At 40.1% G+C, this 21,050-nt stretch overlaps 1 protein-coding gene across 2 annotated transcripts; it reads right to left on the reverse strand.

The window, feature by feature from the left end:
- Positions 1-236: 236 nt before the first annotated feature.
- On the reverse strand, positions 237-20,139 carry CRKL (CRK like proto-oncogene, adaptor protein). 2 transcript variants are annotated; one of them, XR_009960213.1, is made up of 4 exons: positions 19,394-20,139; positions 15,800-16,262; positions 14,771-14,922; positions 10,434-10,498 (listed from the first exon to the last, which is right to left on the reverse strand). XR_009960213.1 is itself a non-coding variant. In XM_062590535.1 (3 exons), exons 1-3 carry the CDS (start codon positions 19,705-19,707, stop codon positions 6,314-6,316), a joined length of 912 nt encoding a protein of 303 aa, XP_062446519.1. In that variant the 5' UTR covers positions 19,708-20,139; the 3' UTR covers positions 237-6,313. The 2 variants fall into 2 exon arrangements, 1 of the variants encoding a protein (XP_062446519.1); XM_062590535.1 differs by lacking the exons at positions 10,434-10,498; positions 14,771-14,922 and adding an exon at positions 237-6,448.
- Between the last annotated feature and the right edge of the window lie 911 nt (positions 20,140-21,050).

Below are 21,050 nucleotides of genomic sequence, written 5' to 3' on the forward strand. Positions count from 1 at the left end.
GGAACTGCCTTACCGTAGCACACTGAGCAGCAGCTTGTGGTTCAACAGCTGCTCCGAAAGCAGCTGAGCGGCCCTCTAAGAAAAAGGCAGAGGACCCACCTGGGACAGAAACTGTTCCAGCCACGCCAAGGTGAGCCAGCACCATTAGCGAAGCTGGACCATAGGATCTTTTCTGCGTGCGGAAGCTGCACTCATCCTAAAGCATGTTAAAAATTTACTTGTTATAATAGACCTGGTGATTTGTTGTAAGAATATTTTATTTCAGTGCATTTAAACGTTTTTCTGTTGGTGTAAGCTCAAGCAGGCAAACATTTGGTTTCATCTAAATGTATGTTTTCTATTGCACTGGATTAATTAATTAAATGAGGGTGACAAACTGGCAAGCCCTGCTCATCACAGCTAGCTTGCACCTTGAAAACTAAGGCTTAGGCTGTTTGTTGTTTGGATTGACCTAAGTGGTTAAATTTAAACTAGTGAAACTTTGTGCACAGGTAAACCTAGCTGTCCATAATCAGCAATAAACTCAGCTTGACTTACTGCTTGCTTGCACTTTACCTTTGACTTTCTGCTGAGTAAACTTGGGTACTGCTGGAGCTGTAGGTAGCTGCTATGTTGGGCCCTCCTGCTACAACCCCTGAGTGCAGGGAGCAGCTGGCTGTGCCAGTCTGTGCAAAAGCGAGTTAGGAGAAGTGGTGCCCACCTGGAAATTGGGCCCAGTCAGCTGCAGGGAGGCCAGGCAGGAAGCAGCCTGCACTTCAACGTGCTGAGACACATTATAGTCCCTTCTGCCCTTGTTGCTGCAGCCTGCTCGAGCTTTTTATCTGTCCTGTCTGATAATCAGAATCTGCCCCAGTAAAGCAACGCACTCCTAGCTCAACAGCCAGAATGGGGTATTTCTAGCCTGTGCAGGATATCACGAAATGAGGGAATTTAGATTTGGAGTCACTAGGGGCGCTGATCTACATTTACTGACAGCTCATGCATTTTGAGGCAGAAATGAGGGGCAACACTCCTGCAAAGAACACTGCTATAACTAACTAACTTCCCCAAACGCTCGGGTTATGAAAGTGCTTCATCTCCCATTGCTTAATACAAATGTATGTAGAAGCTTCAGTTCAGTAGCGGAGGAAGTGTGGAAGTATCCAGAACAAAAACAAGTCAAGGCCACTGTTCTCGGTCGGTTGATGGTTCGTGGCCTGCCCTTTCATTAGAAAGGATGTGCAGCACCGAGGTTCACTCGTGTTGCATGCATCTTACCAACCACAAACTCTGTGATGCTGTTTATACACCCATGGTTGTAATTTACTTTGCAGGAAACACTGCTGCTGTTAGCGGGGGACGCTTCTTGCAGCATAATTAGTAAAGCAAGAGCTCTGTAAGATATCATGAAAAAAGCTATTGTAGTGAACAGCTAACTCTTCCATCTTCTGCTAGCAAGCTGAAGGCATGCAAAGTAATTTGAAACAAGGGTTTCACAAACCTACTAGATGCACATTACCTGTACTTGCTTGTGTACCTGAAATACTAATAGTTTTCTCTGAAAAAATGTAACATGTCAAATGTGAATCTGTCCATACAACACTATGTATAGTTTTATTTAAAGTATCATAGAAATCTAGACTTCAGAGAGGACAAACACTATAGACTGTATTGTACCCACAAAGAGAGGCTGGAAAAACAATACAAGCTTTCTATACTTCTTGCTTGCAGCAATTAAGAGTGTCTGATTCTCCTCTTAAGTTTTCCTCCTACATAGGATCATCTCAAGTTCCAATGTATTTTTACAGATTTAACTGAATGATACCAAAATATTGAAAAAAAACTAGATAAAAGTTCTAGTTAGCGGTTCTTGATCTAAACTGACTGCAAAAAAGGAAAAGCAGACCTGGTTTTGATCTACAGAACTGTAAAATTACTTAAAATGCATTATGCCAGCAGCTTCAGCAGTGGCTGAAGTGCCAGTTATTCTATTTTCTTCTATGTGCATCAGTTAGGCCTTATTTACTCAAAACAATAATTAAGATAAATTCGTAACAGTATACATAAACCACTAATTCTTATATGCACAGTCAGCTGACCCTATCACAGTAGAAGAAGGTTATGATTTCTACAGAGGCCTTTAAAAGCCTCTACAAAGGAGCAGAGCTAGGCAGTGAAAGGAAGAGTACTCAAGGACTGGGTATGACAGTGGGGGAAACAGCAATAACCCATATAAACAGAGACGGAGCTTTCCCATGCACACCTCCGAAGCACAGCAGTAGTTTGAGAACAGAGGCACACGGATGGAATATGGGAGTATTGCTCAGTCTGAAGACAATGTTTTCTCCTGCTTAACTCTTGCACTGATTCTGAAAAACTTCAGTTAGCCTTCTCATTTACCAACAAAGCAGGCTATAATAATGGCAGAGTAGGAATTTAAATACTCTGCTAATATTAGCAAAGTTTTAAGACTAAATACAACAAATAATACTGTAAGTTGATGCAAGTTTTATTTAGACTGTATAAACAGGGCACTGAAAGAAAAAAAAAACAAAACAGTGGCTTGATGTTGGGACCAGTTCTATGAAAGAAGTGGAGTAAGAAATTAAAAAGGCACTAATCTTAGGAGAAGACACTCCATATATTCTAACAATATAATTCATTTAATACTGTTAATTCTATAGCACAAAAAATAAAACAAGCTATGATCCCCAAAATAATCTTTAAAAGCTTACACTTAATATTATTGCCTGAAGTTTATGGTCTTTAAATTACATATTGTGTTTTAAAGTTTACACAGTGAAGACTGTCTCAAATACAAGGCCACCTTTCTCACTGCAATAATTGTTTCCTTGTCCCAAAACACATTTTCATTTAACACTAGTAAACAGAAAATGACAACTATAAAAGAATGCTTTCACTGGTCCCAAAAGGCAGTCTTTTAGGCAGGTCTCATTTTCAAATGCAGGTATTGAGAAAAATGCTTGAAAACTTGACTAGAAAACAAAGGCAGCCCACTCATTCCCAGGATGTTAATATAATATAAAAAAATTATATTACAGGCACATGAAATGGCACAAAGAATGCTGTTTCTCCCTTTACAAAAATAATGCTCAGGCTCTTCAGAGCCCCAACCCAAACAGGATATTCCCTTTTGTTTATTCTTTCCCAATTTGTAAACAATCATGAATTAAATTAGCGCTTATCCAGTGATGGACACTGATTAAAACAGTTTTCATTTAAGCTTTCGGACTGGTCAGAGCCTTCAATGTATATTTACACATGTACACAACAGGAGGAAGTCAAACAGTAAGCCTTTCATGATAGTTAACTATTGTGGCACCAGGTAATTAAACCAGCTGCTAGTTCAACAGCATGAGCAACTTAATGGTGCATAGATCGAAGCCATCACTTGATAGACTCCCATGCTTCATAGTAAGTACACCTTTTATACTCCCAAGGAACATTTACACTGATAGGTTATCACTCAAATTTAAAAGGCTTCATAAAGTAACAGACAGCACATATGTAAGCAGGCAAGAAGTGATTGAGAAACCAGAGAGTCTTTCAAAGAGAAACGCAGACTGATCAAATACAGTCTTTATATGAAAATACTTGTCTTATAGTAAAATAGCAAGGACATTTTTGATGCAAGTTTACAGTCAGCTTAGCCTGTTCAGTAAGCTACATTTAAACCACATGTAACATCAGTAAACCACACCTCTGCTACCCAGAGAAACATTACTCATCAGTGGCCCAAAACCAGGTTCACAGAAATTTAAGAATTCTTATCTTTGCATCAGATACCACTACACACAAATTTTGCATAGTTTTGAAGGAAAATGTTTTGCTTTTCTGCAGCATGAAAACATTAACTTAAGCATAAAACAATGCTTATTCAAAGTGTATACCCTATTCAATGAGGGAAAGCATCAAGACAGTTATTTTACTGAAAATAATCCAAAAGCTGTGTTCAAGATCTCAAATCTCACAGTACTTATGGACTTTAATATGCAAAGGAAGAATTCTACAATCAGTCTTCTGAAGACAGCTGCCTATAACTAGGTCAGGTCTGAAATAAGATTTCTCTGCAGTAGACTGAGCTTAGTGCAGTTTCTGTATTCACAAGATGACTTTCAGTAGTACAATCTATGTAGTAAACTTATAGGTGAGTTGGGGCATGGAATAAGAATGACTTTCTTTAGTTGTTAAGATAGCTGCATAGCTTTTCATTGCAAGACAAACTGTCAATGCCTATTGTCAAGAATTACTCTTACAGCACCAAACACTTCAGTCAACACTACTCTATTTCACAGTTAATTTGGCAGTAAAATGCTCTACAAGAACTTATAGACTGTCAGCCACTTGATCAACCCTAAAGAAAATAGCTAATAGACAAAATGCAGAATTTGTCTTTAAAACAGCATTTTAAATCTCTTGTAAATGCCATTTTTGCATTTCTTCGGTGCCTCCCATTTAAGGATCTCGTGGCACTTCAATATGAAGCTAAGAACAACTTACTTTTACTAGGATCAAGAGACCCAAATCAACAAGAACACATGCTGGAACTTATGATGATAAATTTTATCTGATTTGATATAACAAATGATAAAATTCTGCAAGTATCTGTATTTTTTGTCATTTTGCTAACTGGCAGCCTTCAAAAGTTAAAAAAAAAAAAAAAGAAATAATCAGGGCAGCTGCTTTACAGATATTTTTCTTTAACCAGGATGTCTGAAAAGGGAGGTTTTGTAATTACAGTCTTTGCATATACATGTATTCTCTTAATTCAGTGTTCAATTTTGTAAAAGAGCATTCCAGTTCACCTAAAAACACATTTAAAGAAGAAGGCAAAACATGCCACTGCACCTAAGCTTTCATGTCCTGTATGCAGGTTAAGGACTTAAGCTGCATGGCTTTAAGTGTACTCATGCAGCTGCAGCCATGTAAATCCCTACTGTAGATACCATTACAGGAATACACCTTAAGTACAGAAAAAGGGTGAAAAACCCTATATTGATAACAGACACCTTTGTGGCCTCCTCCAACCTGAGCCTAAATTTACTGCATGTGGGAACCCAGGCAGCTGACTCCAATTAACCTATTCTTAGGGGATGCTGGGAGTGGGAGGGATCTGGGGCTGATAAAAGTCAGAGCCCCCCCCCCCCCCCTTTTGGGTGGAGGGGAGAAATGGGCAGTAACATGCAAGGAATTTGTGATGCAAGCAAGCAAGAAGAAAGTGTTGCTAGAGAAGAAGCAAAAAGACATGGAGACACCCTGGGAAAAAAGGTACTGTGTTTGAAAAGGAGCCTTCAGCAAGTTGGGGCTGGCATCTCTAGGAAACTCCAGATAGAGAAGGGAGTCTGCAGAGAAGTGGGTGTAAAAGGTTTCATATTTAAATGTGAGGATTTTTATCAGTATTTATAAAATTCTTCTGTAGCACTCCTTTCCTACTTCTCCATACCATGGTAACCTGATCAATCTCTCTGCCAAGCAACAGCTTGGTGATGACCAGTTCTATTTTACTAAAACTATGCTTTAACATTGTAGAAGAGCTGTGTGTAGACCAGGCCTAAGTGTTTCCCTTTAAAGCTCACTTTCTACAGTTAGTGCTTGCAAAGTCAACAGAAATGCTTTAAGTATGTCAAAAACAGGCTGTAAGTATCAACTCCTCCTAAGCTTCCTTATAAATAAATGCCTCAGCTTCAACACAGCTCAATCAATGGTTATTTGCATTTAACACACACTGTTTCAGGAAGGTCAACAACAAGCTTAAGAGTTATCACAAAAGAGCAGCTTCTAATACAACTGCTTAGAATACATAAGCTTCAATTATTGTCCTTTAAGAGACCCTTATCTTGAATATACTACCTTAGGACAGGTTCTCTTAAAACTAAGTCTTCTTCAGTCCTAAAATTGCATTTTTGTTGTTGCTTTTTGTTGGACAGTAATGCACAGGTTCTATGTTTGATCTAAGATTAGGGTTCTTCTTACTGAGTAGGCCAGAGTAAGTCCATGGAAGTCTCAACAGGAAAGGGTTTCCCCCTCCACACCCCATACTTGTCTCCTATGTATCTGTATGGTTTTCTCCAGCTTAAGGCCCAATATAGTTCTAGAAATGAAACTATATTCTGGATGATGTAACTATGGTATGAAGGTCAGGCAGTGACTTCAGTTGTAATGTATTCCAAATGTATATTAAAAGAACTGTCAAACTGCAGCAAGCTGGAAAATGGGCAATGCTAGCAATGTGCCATTAAGTCATCATCCCACCTCAAACAATGCTAATGATAGCCAGGAAAATGAAGCAGCAGTGTGAATCAGGCTAAGGGAATCATTCATTCTCATCTGGGTTTTGAGGGTCAATAATTTTGACATGCGTGAACGGGAACAGCCCTTTTCGACCGTTGACTTCTCCTTCCCACTGACCGTTTATATTCATCCTTGTAACCTTCACAATATCTCCAACCTGTGTAATTAAAAAAAAAAAAGTTACGACTTATGGGAATCTTATCTCTGACACACACACAAATCAAATCACAAGGAACAACAAACATGACTGCATTTAAACAAAAACCCCTTTTTTCCACCAAGTTTCAAAGGGAAAGAAATGCTACTTTTATTGAGCTAAAACACCAAAATTCTGTTGCTAAATTAAAACTTTGCCTGCACTTTTCAAAAAGAAAATCTGAAATGTTTGTTTACATTCACACAAATTACTGAACTACACTTTCTCCAACAGGCAAGCATACAACATGTCTGGGTTAGTATAAACTGACATCGCTAAAGCTAATGAGATACAGTATCCATTCAAAGGAGTACAGTACTCATACTGGTTTCAGCATTAGTGAATTAGCATTAGCATTTTAAAAGGAAAACTAGGTTTTCAGATAAATTTTTATGGCAATTCTAAGTTCTGATTATCACTGTTTAAGAAACTTCTGTAGTTGTCTAAAAATGATGCACTTCCCAAGCCAGCAGAAGCAAACTTGAACAATTTTTATTAACCATTAGATACTAAGATTCTAGCTGTACTCACTGTTTTTGCCTCTGCTTCCCGTTGGAGAATTTGGAACAGGAGCAATTACATGTCAGGCCTTTCCTACTATAATCATGTCTCTTCCTATTGGTGGTCAAAGATGAGAAGAGCTCAACTCTGACAAAGCAAAAATGTCAATCCAGATGGTGAGAAGCTTGCTCTTCCATTATTCAAAGCCTGTTTTTCATTCAGACTAGAATAGCTTATGAAGCAGAATATCCAACATAACAAGTAGTGTTTACAATTACCTAAGCAGTCCATTTCTCTGTAAAATATTCCTAGTACTTGACTGCTTCAGAAGAGATGAACACGTGATCTGTTGCAGAAGCTCTCAAACTTTACACTTGCCTTCCTGTTTACTTAATTGCATCTATGTGGTAATTAAATATTAGAACAGCAACATAGACAACTAATGACTAATTTCACAAAGGAAGAGCCAACCTATGATCAATAGCCAAAAGTCTGTAAGTTTCTGCCCATGCTAGGTCCATTCTCAAGTTTTTCAGTGTTCTGTACAATTGGGGTTTGACAGACATCTGTATGCCTACAAAAAGCTCTCCACTTTCTTAGGTCAGGATGAAGACCAGTGTAATGGCAAAAGGTTTCACTCTAAATTTCAGAAATCAATGATGCAATTCTAATTTCATCCTTTCCTCTATTTCGAGCTTTCTCAAAAGCCCAGCAAAACCTCAAATCTTGGGATTTCTTGACTATTCAACACAATGTTAAAGCGAGTCAGTTTAACTGAGTCTGATTAGACAGCATCTGTCAGAGACGACTGGGAAAAAGGCATTGAGTAAGATCTCTCTACTCCTTCTTCCTATTTCTTGGAGTCTAACCTTGTTGCATCAGGAGTGGGCACAAGGACTAACATCAAAGAGTAAAAACTCAGATTTAGAAAATTATTTATGCTGGCAAAATTCAGTCCTGACTACTGCCAACTGAAACTTTGCAAAGCTTTCATGAAGACAAATTTAGATGTCAGAGATGTCAAAAGATATACTTAGATATCTGATCACATACAATATTCCTGTACAATGAGTAAAACAGATTTTCCAATTGCTGATTTTACTCACCAATAGAGTTGCCTAAGTGAACTAAACACTACCTTACAGTGAGCAAAGCTCTTTGTAGATGATTTTTTAGGTTACAATGCTAGTTATGTAAAAATCCAAGGACAATAGCTTTGATTTCCTAATTTATGAAAAACTAGATTTTTAATCTTGATACAATGTGTAAAAATTTGTCTAAATTATCTAAATACTCTTAATGTTCAGAACTGATGCAGCTAGTTTAAGGACTTTGGCCAAGGATCTTAGGCTGAAACTTGTCTTTTTAGATAAGACCTGTTTATTTTCTGCTAAAGAAAATAGAGTTCACAGAATATTTTGCAGAAGGCATGTCACTAGATAATCTGAAGCCTGTTTAAATTAGTTATCATTATTTCAATAGATATTCTTTGAAAAATCATTCAAGCAAGACTCCTTAAGTGAAATTGAAGATACTGTAATAAACTCATAGGCAGTTGCTCATCATGCTATCTCTTGGCAAAAATAAAATTGAATTGAAATTCTTTCCAGAGATTTAAGCTTTGTGCTGTACACTACAATGAAATTAGGCATTTAAACAAAATGTTTTCCCTGCTATTACTGTTTTATTCCCCTTCATTACAGAAATTTAGAATTGCCACGTTTGGAACAATTTTAATGCTTCAAGTGTGTATTTGATCAAAAGCACAACTTGTTAGACGTTGCACAAAATGGAAAGGCTAGACAAAAATTTAGTAACAAGACTTAAACAGGAACCTAAGAAACGTGTCTTTAGGAAAAGGCTAATAACAGCTATAAATAGTCATTGCTAGATTTAAATAAACCTTGCAGACTGATCGAAGTTCTAGGTTTTAGGCTCAAGTTAAAGCACATGTCCAAAATCACAGCAATTAAAACTGTATTTTTATTACACCATAAAGCCAGTCCACTCTGAACCACTTCAGTCTTATTTGTGCAGGAAAAATAATCTTTGCAGTACACTGGGGTATCTTTTGAGATCCTGATAATTAATTCTGCTCATGTGTTGCAGAGATCAATCTATTATTCATTTTTTAAGTTCTAGAAAGTTGTCATTCAATTTGATTCTGAATTCTCAAACTTGAATAGGTTTGGAAGTCTTTTCCTCTGGAAGAAAATAAATATTTACAATAGAAGTGTACCATCTTGCAATAAACTGCTATGCAGCTTAACAATGTAAAATATTCTTTACAGTGCGAAGCAGGCAAAGTTGCTAAAAGTCAGTATTTGCTATTAAGGAGTGCTAGCTGAGACAAGATTCCCAAAAAATACTTTCATATAACAGGCAGCACTGGAAGAGTAAACTGACTTGCAATAACTAGGCATGTTGTTTGAAGAGTGGTGCTATGCTATGTTTAAAAAAAAAAGGGCGCAGTTGCCTCGAAGGGACTTAATGAAAGAGTGTTGAAACAAGATAAGAGGAAGAAACTCTATCATGATGTCATGACAGAGTAAGTCTTGGATCTCATGTTGAAGACCTGTATTTTGACAGTGTTTTAAAGAACCTATGTGCATTTCCCTCCTTCCCCCAGTATACTAGCTACAAGCAATACTTGATAAATTCTTCCTAAAGCCTCTACCATTTGATCAGGCTGAGGTGTGATTTCCACTAAAAATATTTAGCACACTATTTTTTTCAGAGAATACTTCAAGGCAGTCAGAAGAGGACTGTCTTATGATTAGGCACAGGACACAGTCAGAAGACCTGGTTCTATTCTCATCTCTGCCACAGACTTCCTGTATGACTCTGGACAGCTCATGGTCCTTATCTGTGAATTAGCATAATGTTTCCTTAGTCTCAGCATCTCTTGGATAAGTTAATTCACTTGTAAAGCATGTCATGCCAGCATCACTGGATGGAAGTATTAACTGTTGAAATGAGTAATTCTTCTGAAATGCAGCCATTTGGCTCCACCCAAATGATAGCATCAAAATGTATTTTTAGATAGCATCCTTTCATAATGTCCCTGTTACAGCATGAATTCAAAAACCCTGGGGAAACATAAGTTGTGGAACATGCCAATCAAAAAGGTTACTTCATTCACTCTAGACTCTTCCATACCTGTCTTCTACCTGAAGCTGATTCACACATTGCAAAAGAGGTGTGCTGCATGCCATCTCAGTCACAGTAAATTAATTTTGCTTGAATTTTACAGATATTCCAACAACAATTGTTGTTGAATAGTTCTATGGTTTATTGAGCTCTATAACAAGATCAAGGAGATAAAAATGCATTAGAACTCTAAATCATCCCCCTGGTCAATAGGTATAGAAACCATACAGAATCAGTAAGGTTGGAAGGGACCTCAGGAGATCATCATATAGCTATTTGGAATTCATAGGGAGTTGAACATCAGTCCGTAATTCTAGTTGGTATCACAGCTAACTTTCTTCCATAATGCCAGCATTAGTGCTAAAAAACAAACAAGTAATTGTTCAAACCAGCTGTTTGTTCTGGTGGAGAATAAAGTACAAGGTTCAACAGTAAGAAATTACTTTGTTCAATTGTCCTAAACAGATAAAAGGCTGAGCCCAACAAAAGAAAGACGCAGAGTTCAGTGGTACAGAAAACACAACAAAGTGACATTTTGAAGTAGCGGGTGTTTAGCTATTGGTAGTTTAAAGAAACCAAAAGGCTTACAAAATAGTTTTGTTCAGCTGTAAAATACCTCTATTTTCATGCTATGTGCCAGAATAGTAGTTTGATGCCCAAACCAGACGATCAAGCCATTCAACAGACCAGATGAAAGACTTTCAACTACTCTTGAGACACCAAAGCAGGTAAAAGAGCAGCATAAAAGCACTAAAGACCTAATTAATCCAGCCTCATCCAAGAACAGAGAAAAAACTATCGAGGTTTGCAGTTCAAGTACAGCTAGGTCAATCCCCAGAATTGGGGTTGCAGCACCACAGAAACAGTGCAGCTTTTCCATGAGCTATGGTAGCCTGTCTCTTCCTGCTAGCCATGCTATCAGGATTACACAGAATCTAGAGCACTGAAAACTTAACACAGATAACCATTCTTAAGCCATACTAAATCTCTCTGCAGCACAGGATCTTGTCTAGGTTACCCACATTACATATAAAGAAAGAATGATTAATTAATAAGACAAATAGTCAAAACTTGATGCCTGGACTGTTTCTTGTTCTGGCACAGATTTCTAGCAACTTCAGTAAGCCCTAGTGCTTCAGTTTCTTTTGAAAACAAACTCTGCAAACAGAATTGAGGGTGAACGTATGTTAAATTGTGAGGCACTGAACGTTATCATGCTGTGGACCATAAATAACTTAAGTTGACTAGGAAAGGAAATCACAGAAAAGATCACAAACAGAAAAGTCTCCAGAGTAATTGTCTGCTGCATTTTCGAGAGGGAGCATACTGAAAAGTTGATGCACATCAGAGCGTGGATACAGGAATCCTGCTATCAGCACCATTTTCAATTCAATAGTTATCAGATCTAGAACTCCATTACCAACACTTGAAGCTATACAACACATGGTCTAGATTTTAAACAAAATATTAATCATGTGGTTCTGATGCATTTTAATATCTAACACAGCAACGCTATATTTTCTTGATTTAAGAAAAGCGCAATGCTCTTTGTCTAGTGAAAAAGTAGTCTAAATTCTTAAGAGATTTCTGCTTCTAGCACACTTTGCCCTACTTGTCTCGACTTTCTTTTGAAAAGAAGAAAGTTAATTGTAACCTAATTGCAACAAGCTCAAGAGAAATACGTTATATAATTATGGTAAGTGGATATTTATTTTGCCCAAACTTTTCAGTGACACATTGAATCCATACTAACAAACAAACACAAGTGCACGTTTGATACAACATAACAGCATAAAGAAGCTACTTATTACTATAACACTGGTATAGTCTTGAAAGAGCCATTACCATTATGGCCTTGCTGTAAAAATGCAATGATGCTCTATTAATAAAAATAGAGAATTAAGATTGTTTAAATAGAATTCTAACTTTCCTAATACAAATCTCTGAAATCCTGTCATGTCATGTTTGGAGATGGACTCCAGGACTACTACTGCCTTCAAAATGGTCTATGATACTGCTATTACAGTGCTTTGAGTGTATACATAAGAACCATTCTGTCATGCATTTAAATAATGGTTTTTCTGCGAGGCTTCATAAGCATACTGTATTCAAAAGGCTGGCTACAGAACTACAGAATTATTGAGAAATTTGCAGGTAGACTTCACTTTGTAGCATAGCAACAGTGCCAAGGAATCTCTGCTCTTAAATTTAATCACTTTCTTGAAGCACTAGGTATCCCTTATAACCTTTGAACATAGGAGTTCCCTCGTAGTTTTTCCAAAGAAAAGGACCGAAGAACAGCAGAACATAACCCTGTAATGAGAGTCCCAATAAATAGTGTCCTGTATTCCTGTCTTTCATATTCCTTCCTCTATGGCACTAAAAAGGAAGGAAGCTTTTAGCCTCTTGGCTAGAGGCAAATGATTGAAAAAACAGATTTGAGGTTTTTGTCCAGTACCCTTGAAAATATTGCATGTTAGTAACAACTTAGTAAAGTTGCAATGAGAAACTGCAGAATTTAATCAGTTTATTAAAAAACATAAAACCTGAACTGCCAAGATAATTTAAGTCAATTGACAACAGTAATATAAATCTTAGTAATACAATTAACTTAGCATAGGCTTTACTTAATTGTTCATTGATGCAGGGAGATACCTCCATTTATAACAACTGCCATATAGGATAAATCACTAAAACTGTATACTCTTTGAGATAACTAAAATTTATATTTTGACCTATAAACAGATTACTCTAAATTCTCAATAAACATACAGCACCTAATGCAGCAACACCCAATCAACACCTAGACTTTAGCCACTTCAGTAATATAACTAAATGCTAAATAATTTTGGCCCACTAAGTCCCAAAACCTAAGAATGATTTGATAGTATCCTTACAGGAAATCTGCAGTCACTCTTTTATTCTTTGTCCTTAAACAGTCACATTTTAAATGCTATTTCAAAATTAAATATTCAGTCATTATCCACCCCCAGAGATGCTGACAAAGTTTTTCAACAGAATACTCACTTTTGACAAGTTACTTTTTCCATTTGAAAAAACTTGTTTTATAATTGAATTACACTTTCCATACAAAACAAACCTCTTTGTAATATGCTATGAATCTTTATTTTTCTTGAACAATTATGTGAGATAGAAAAACTGGACTTGCAAGCAAAGAGTTTGTCCCATTTTCAAGCTGAACACCAGTGAGTAACATTTCTCCACTTAAAAGGAAGTCAAGCAGATTACTATGCAACAGATTTATTTACAGCAGACGATATTCTAATCTTAAGTACTGTTTGTGTGCTGACCCTATAAAGCTAAAGCCAGTGAACAGATAAATTGTTTTCATATTATCAGTTTAAGTGGAATTACACAATCAATCATTGTGTAATTAGATTATATCAATAAGATTTTCTATTGGTACTAGTTAAACACCGATTTAGAGTAAACATGTACTGATGCAGAGTACTGTGAAATGCAATTATTCTGAAAGAGCACCATTAGCTTTCTTCCCCCAAACATTCCAAAAGGTTGTTCTTTTCTTGCCACTAGCTGCTTTCAGTGCTCTTACAAAAGTAAGTTTCTAGTCTAAGTGAACTCTGTTTTCAAAAATGCTGATGTGACCTGAAATGGTTGAGGCTTAGTGACATGTAGAGCCCTGACAAGTTTGGGATTAATACATCACTGGGGACCCAGCAAGTGTTCTGCAAGCAGAATGAAGATCATGAAAAGAAGGTGAGATTCTTCAAGAACAGCAGAGAGAACCAAAAAAAGTGTTACTATAATGAGGTTGCTAAAGTTCTCTATGCATGGATGGGTATACAGAATTTGTAACCAGCTATTTAACAGAAGGTAGATCACTTCCCTGAACACTATTTCTGAAGCCTCTCGAGAAACCACAGTGTGACCAAGGTAATCTGTGAGGAAAATAGGCTACATGGACAAAATATAGCAGTGGTGGGAGACACAAAGTCATGGGGTAAAAAGCAATGAGAAATTCAGTGGAAGGGGGAAAAAAGATGAGAAATTTCAGTAACTTAAAGTTTCGAAACAATTCAGTTCTGCACGTTGAGGAGAGTTAATATTACAAGTATACTAGGGTAGCTAAAGTGACGGAATTAACTAGGTTACTAAATAACAAGCTAGAAAAAGGACTTGTAAGGGTCATTCCTCCAAGAATCCTGCTACTCTGCAGCAAAGCAAGCTCTCTGAAATAATTCCATGACACATTAATACCACAACAAAATCAAACACTTGTTCAGTTTTCAGAAGCATAAATAGTTTTGGCAGGAATCTTCTGTACAGTGCACTTGGCATTGTATTTACACTTTCCCCTATGATGACTGTTCACAAGTAACAGGCTACTAGCTTTTGTAAGATCCAAGAAAAAGCCTGTGATGTATTTTTAACTTTTAACCTTATAAGAATAATCAGCTGTAGGGGGGGGGATTACAAATCGGGGGGGAGGGGCAGGACTGAGGGCAACTCTTACAAATAACTGCAAGTTCATATAACCTTTCAAACTTTAGTCAAAAGTATTACCTATAGATAAGAGCTTTAACTTGCAAACTAACTGAGCAAAAGCAACAGGAAAAGTTCAAAGTATTTTTAAAACCACTATTACTTTACTTGCTAAAGTGTAGCATCTTTGCTTGCTTCCTTGCATTTGCTGCTTTGAAGTCTTTTAGCACATTCAAACTTCATGTTTGAGAACAATAATGAATAGTGCTGTTCCAAGTGAGACGTTCTTGAAGTATGGCTTCATCAGCCTTGGGTATAATCTAAATATTAAAATAATAGTCTCAATGTTCTAGATATATCTTTATGAACATGCTCCAATTGGTCTTTAATGCCAGTTTAACTAGAATTGTAATATGAATTCTTAACTGTTTAAAGAATGAAGCTTTTTAAGACTTTTAATGCATCCCTAGTAAAAAGAAAACAAGTGTGTTTGTAAGCACAGAAAGTTATTAAAGGCTCAACATAGGCTACACTGCAGCCCTTCATCTTGGAAAAAAACTCTAATTTAGTTTTTAGTTTCTCAAGTTTCATATTTGAAATACAAAGTAAATGGGATTACAGAACTTCTGAATATTTTTTCTCCCTGCTTGTTTATATTTCTGACATGCCCAGATTTCAGCTGTTGGCACCAGACAATTACATGCATCTCATATTCCACTTCAAGATCAAGCGAAAGATAGTATGCTTACCAGCAGTCCTTACCTTTTATTGAGGGATGCTACTGACAGTTTTCAACCTGAAATACTGCAATGATTAAATATACTTTTCCTTCCTCAAGATTAGATGCAGAAGCAGTCATCCTTTAACTAGCTTTTACTTCCCCAGCAGAAGGTATACATTCTACTCACTACCTCTGCAGCATATTAACACTACTTAACAGGCAAGAAAATAAGATGATTTAAGTATAGGTTTTTAAGTAATTTGGACACTTTTCTATAGGAAGTGGTATAGATGAAGCAATTTTTGTGTTGATCTTTCCTCAGAATGTAGCAGAACTTCTTAGTCCCTTTACATGCATAAGCAGACTCCATATGAAGTCATCCACACCAGCTAAGATGGTGATAATTACTTTAATTTCTTATTTTATAAGGCACAACTGTAAATCATGAGGCTTGTGTGTGGGGGGGTGGAACTTACCTCTAGCGCAAGCGCAGTCTTGTCATAAGCACAGGGTACTCTTTTTTGGATAGCTTTGGCATAGACTGGTCCATTCTGCGTTGATGGCAGAGGATTGATCACTGCTCCAGGTGTGCTGGATACTGAGGGAAGGGGACTTGTGGTCTGAGGCTGAGCATAAGCATGGGCAGGTTCTGGAATACCGTAACTGTTGGAATTCCTGTTTCCATGCTTCCCAAGAGAAGATCTGACTAGCTTTTCTACATAAGGAACAGGAATCATCCCAATCCGACCATCCTTGTTTCTGGCACTCCACCACTGTTCTTCAGGCTTCTCTACAATTACCAGGATCTCACCCTTTTTAAATGGAAGATCCTCTGCATCATTTCCAGGAAAGTCATAGAGAGTCCGAACATATTCCACATTTTCTTCTGCAGTGGACATAGTAGGAGCAGTTGCAGATCCTATGAGTGGACTTGGATACCTGAATTTTTTTTAAAAAAAAATGGTATTAATCAATAGCTACTGTTTCGTATTTCCAGTAACTACTAGCTTTTAACAGCAGAATACCCATTAAAGGAAAATCATTCATGTTCACATATATAGAAAATAAATGGAACAAACTTGAGTGACCTTTTGGGGAGGAGAGGCAACATTCTGAGAGCTAAATAGTCCTCTCAGGGTTTCTTGTTTGTTTTTTTGTTTAACTCCACCATCCATTTCTCCACTTATGAATTCAGTAACTGTAAATGCCAAGCTTGAGGGAAAACAGTGGAAAAAGGAGCAAAAGCTAGAGAAGGGTATGACAGAAGTACTAGTTCAGGTTTCTAACACTTAGAAGTCCAGTGTTGTCTTTGATGCTATAGGTAATTCTGTACCTTTGTTTAAAATAGTAACAAAAAAAAGCACGCTACAGTTTATATGCAGAATTTTAGGGACACAGTCAGGCATGCTAAAAATATTGGAAACCGATTTCTGTAACAAAGGAGATGGGCAGATCTGTGTTTTCTGGAGAAGGTACTTTCCCCCACCTCAACTCTCCAAAAAAATCTAGATGGTAACACTGAATTCAGTTCCTAATCTTATTCATAGAATTTAATCTCTCAAAGGGCTGTTATATTTTAACAGAAAAATAATTCTTGTTTCAAATGCATTTACTATGTATGTAAATACTCAGGAACCTAAAAGTGATATTTTCATAGCAAACAAAATATTGCACCCACTGCTAAGGCCAGAGTAAGAAGTGTTTTTTTAAAAAAAAAAATCCTTTGTTTTATTCACCTCAATATGACCTTTATTTTATTCATATCACTTTGCCTATGATCTGTACAGTAGTGTCACTTCACTGTGAGAATGTATGATTGCTCATCAAATGAAACTATTTCCACTGCAATCTTTTTACCATAATATTTATAATTATCTTCAAAGTATATCTGCTTTTGCCCATATAAAGTTATCTAAGTTATAACAGCAAGAATGCATGTAATTAGCCTAATTCAAATTTTTTCTGCTACTTGCAAAATAGACTGGAAGTTAGATGTCAATTAAAAAAAAAAATCCAGAAACCTCAAACAGAAGTATAGTTTGCTTCTTTAAGGTACCCTGCAGAAGCCAAAGTGTGTGTGGGGGGGTAAACATGATTTTAGAGAGCAGTCACTCAGCTCAAGCAAGACCTAAAGCACATCTGCAATGTTGGTCAAAACTCACTACTGCCACAGAACAAACAGAAAACTTGCATAGTTTCCAACTGTTTTGTAAGCATAAAATGTCATCTCCTGCAGCTAAAGTTGTTATACACAAACTTGTTAAATCCTGTCGTGAAAATTAATACCATAAATGACAGTATGAAGAGTTAAAAAAAAAAAAGCCTTCAAGAATGCAAATACTTGGATAAGGTATTTTCCTTCGGTGGGGGGGAGACAAAATTTTTATAAAGAAGAAATAGCAATAACTGTTTTGATGCATTCACCTACCCCCTCCTAAGTCTAGTTCAGAACCTTTCAAAAAAACAAACACCCCCCCCCCAAATTATGAAATGCTACCTTTCATTCTCTCTTGTAAGCAGGAAATCTCCTTTAACCAGAATTTTAAACCAACTATGTCATTTTTTTTCTAAAAGAGTTTTAAACAAAAGTTATGCTATGAACAAAACCATCTAATGAATCCCATTAGTAGCTCTTTTTAAGAAGGTTATCAGTCCACAGTAGGCAAGGTCCCAAATTTGTCTCTGTATGATAGGAGAACGACCACCAGTTCCTACATGCAGTCAAAAGCTTGAAATGATGTAGTTCTGAAATGTTCATGCGTTTGACACAAGAGCCTAAATAGGAAGTGAGCATGTTGGGTTCAGCTAAGTGACATGAAGTTTTCAGTGGGTTGAGAAAGCAAAAGAAGTTACTGTCTTACATGACTATGAACAGGTTCTTATTTTCAGAAAAGCCCAGCCATATTCAGGCAAAAATTGAGATAAGCATAAGGATTGCTTCAAAGTATTTTTTTTTCCTTCCAACCATCCAAAAGTTTAAACATGCATGTAATGCTGGGCAGCTCCATTTAAGTCTCCCTGCAATTGTGAAAGATGAATAAATTCTTCACTTACCATTTTTCTAGCCAAAGCACAAATGTGCAGATTTTGTAGGAACTTTAAGAGTTCTAGAAGCTAGTGACTTGTCACATCTCTTGCATCACTTGACAGCTCTGCTGAAAGATGTTTTTTTGACCATCTGACCATTTGACAAGATATTGTCAACTTCTGACATTACTGACCTTTGTAAGAACATTCCCATGCTTAAAGCCAAACTTAAATAATGATTAAAAAGCTGATTTTTTTAATAACTTAGTTAATCTGTAAATGATAGGAACATCTTAAACTGCTGAATTTAGTAGCGAACTATATTTTTTGTGTGTGTGTATTGGTATTTATCTAGCTTTTATTTTCACTCTATGCTATACAGGAAGCTGAAAAGCTTTGAAATAAGATACAGGGAAAGGTTTTATAAACCGAAAGTAAAGAACAAGCTTATCAGTAAATCTAAAATAGTTTAGTGATGCAAGCAGCAGGTATGTCCCATATTGGGAATGGGACAAAGAATGAGCTCATAGCTATGTCATATTTTCCCATCCTCTTAGCACAGCATTTCTTGGTGTAGTGCATGCACTATGCGGATACAGACATTCAGTGTCGATACTAAATGGAATTATTAATGATTTCCATTCTTTGGGGGATGTGAATTCCAGAAGTTCAGGAAACGCCGTCCTAGAATGCATCAGAACTAACTTAACTGGGTGGCACAGTCTAGTAGAGTAAAGGCCTTTTTCTGTCCCCAAAAGGTCCCTTCTGCAGACAGAGGCGCGCAGCTCGGAGGTGGTGTCTCCACCACCGAGCTGCGACCCAGGTCCTCAGCCACCCGGGGAAAGGGAGGGCGACGCCGCGACACGAGGCTGACACAAAGCGAGGCCGCACCCATCGCAAGGCAGTTGCAGCGGGGTGAAGCGGTGCGCGGTACCGCTGCCCGCAGGCTCGGTGAGGACGCGCGTTACTACCGCGGAGGAGGCACCTGGAGGAGCAGCGCCGAGGGCCGCTCCCCGGGCGCGGCGCGGCGCGGCCCCACTCACCTGGGCGCCGGCTCGATGAGCGTGGTGGTGTCCAGGTAGTGGATCTTGTAGAACTCCAGCAGGGCGGGCAGGTGCTCGAACTCCTGGTCGCCGATCTTGAAGCGGCGGTTGGGCAGGGAGTTAATGATGTAGTGGGAAACGCGGGAGTTCTCCGACACCGAGAGCACGTAGTCCCCCGGGCAGGTGGACGAGTCCCGCACCAGGAACATGCCGTGCCGCTGCCCTTGCAGCCGCGTCTGCGCCTCCGCCCGCGACACCGGGCCCACGTACCAGCTGGAGCGGTCCGAGGAATCGAAGCGAGCGGCGGAGGACATGGCTCCGGGCGGGGAAGGGAGCGGGGCAAGGCGGGCGAAGCCCGGAGGCCCAGGCGCAGGAAGGGAGCCGGCCGAGGGAAGGCCTGGGCAGGGAGGCGGAGCGGGCGGCGGGCTAGGAGGCGGCGGCCGGTGCCCACCGGCGACAGGGAGGCGGCGGGAGGGGCCGAGGGCAGCCCGGGGCCGGCGGAGCCCGAGCAGCGGCCGGGGCGGGGCGGAGCGGCCAGGCGCGGCGCGGCGGTCGCGGCCCCGAGTCTCGCTCAGCGGCGGGGCGTGCGGGGCATCCTTCCCGCCTCGCTCGCAGGCCTGCGGCGGGCCCGGCTGGGCGGGCGGCGGCCGACCAGGGCGGGCGGCGAGGGGAGCCCGCTGCGGCGCCGGGGGGGGGTGGGGGTGGGGGGCGGCAGAAGCGCTCGGCTCCCGCTTTCTCCGGCCGGTTCCCTCCCCTCTCGCAGCCGAGCACCAAAATGGCGGCGGCGCCGGGCGGCAGCGGCGCTCGGGCGACACCGCCCCGCGCAGGCGCGGAGCGGGCCGCGGCTGGCGCGGGGGGAGGGGCGGCGCGGCGCGGCGCGGGCGCGCGCGGGGAGCGGCGCGCTGAGGCGAGCGGCGCGCTGAGGGGAGCCGCGGCCTCGCGTCGGCGTCCCGCGTCCGCCCTGCCGCGGTGCCCCGCGCCGGCCTGGCCCGCGCCTCAGTCCCCGCGCGGGCTGCCCGAGGCAGGGCACATCCCTTCCGAGCTGATCCTGCCGCGCTGACTGATCGCTGGCAGGACAAAAGGCAGCGCTGGGATAATCCCGTCTCGGCGGGATAGCGCCCGAGGCAGCCCGAGTGACGGCTCCCGCCGCTGGGATCCCGGGCGCCGGGGCTACGCCCTTCCCGCCGAGGAGGGCGCGGGGCGGGGAGGGAAGATGGTGCCTTGGCCGCCCGAGAGGAAGGAAGCCCCCGGCAAGGCCTCAGCGAGCCCCCGGGCCGGGCTGACCCCGGACGCGGAGCGGGAGCGTCGGCTGCGATGCCGAAGTGATCTGCCTGCCGCCCGGGAGGGCTGGTAGCGGGAGCTGGCGCGTGCCGCTGCGCTAAGCGTGACAAAAGGAACGGCACCAGAAAAGGCCCAATTCCCCAAACGTGTGCTAAACCTTTACAAAGGTGGTGATTTTAGCTCAGTCTCATGACTTCAATCTGTCTTCCTGATTTTGCTTTTCATTTTGCTTTGCGGACTGGCAACATGAAATTAAGCAGCATTTAAGAGAGTAAATAGCATTTCAAAGCAAGAAACAAATTTAGGATGACTGTTTTGAAGTGCCCACCTGGACCTGATGCGCTGGCTTGTTCCAATTTTACTATTTTTCTGTCAC

The sequence above is a fragment of the Rhea pennata genome, chromosome 17 (assembly GCF_028389875.1).
Source record: "Rhea pennata isolate bPtePen1 chromosome 17, bPtePen1.pri, whole genome shotgun sequence".
In the NCBI taxonomy this organism is placed as follows: domain Eukaryota; kingdom Metazoa; phylum Chordata; class Aves; order Rheiformes; family Rheidae; genus Rhea; species Rhea pennata.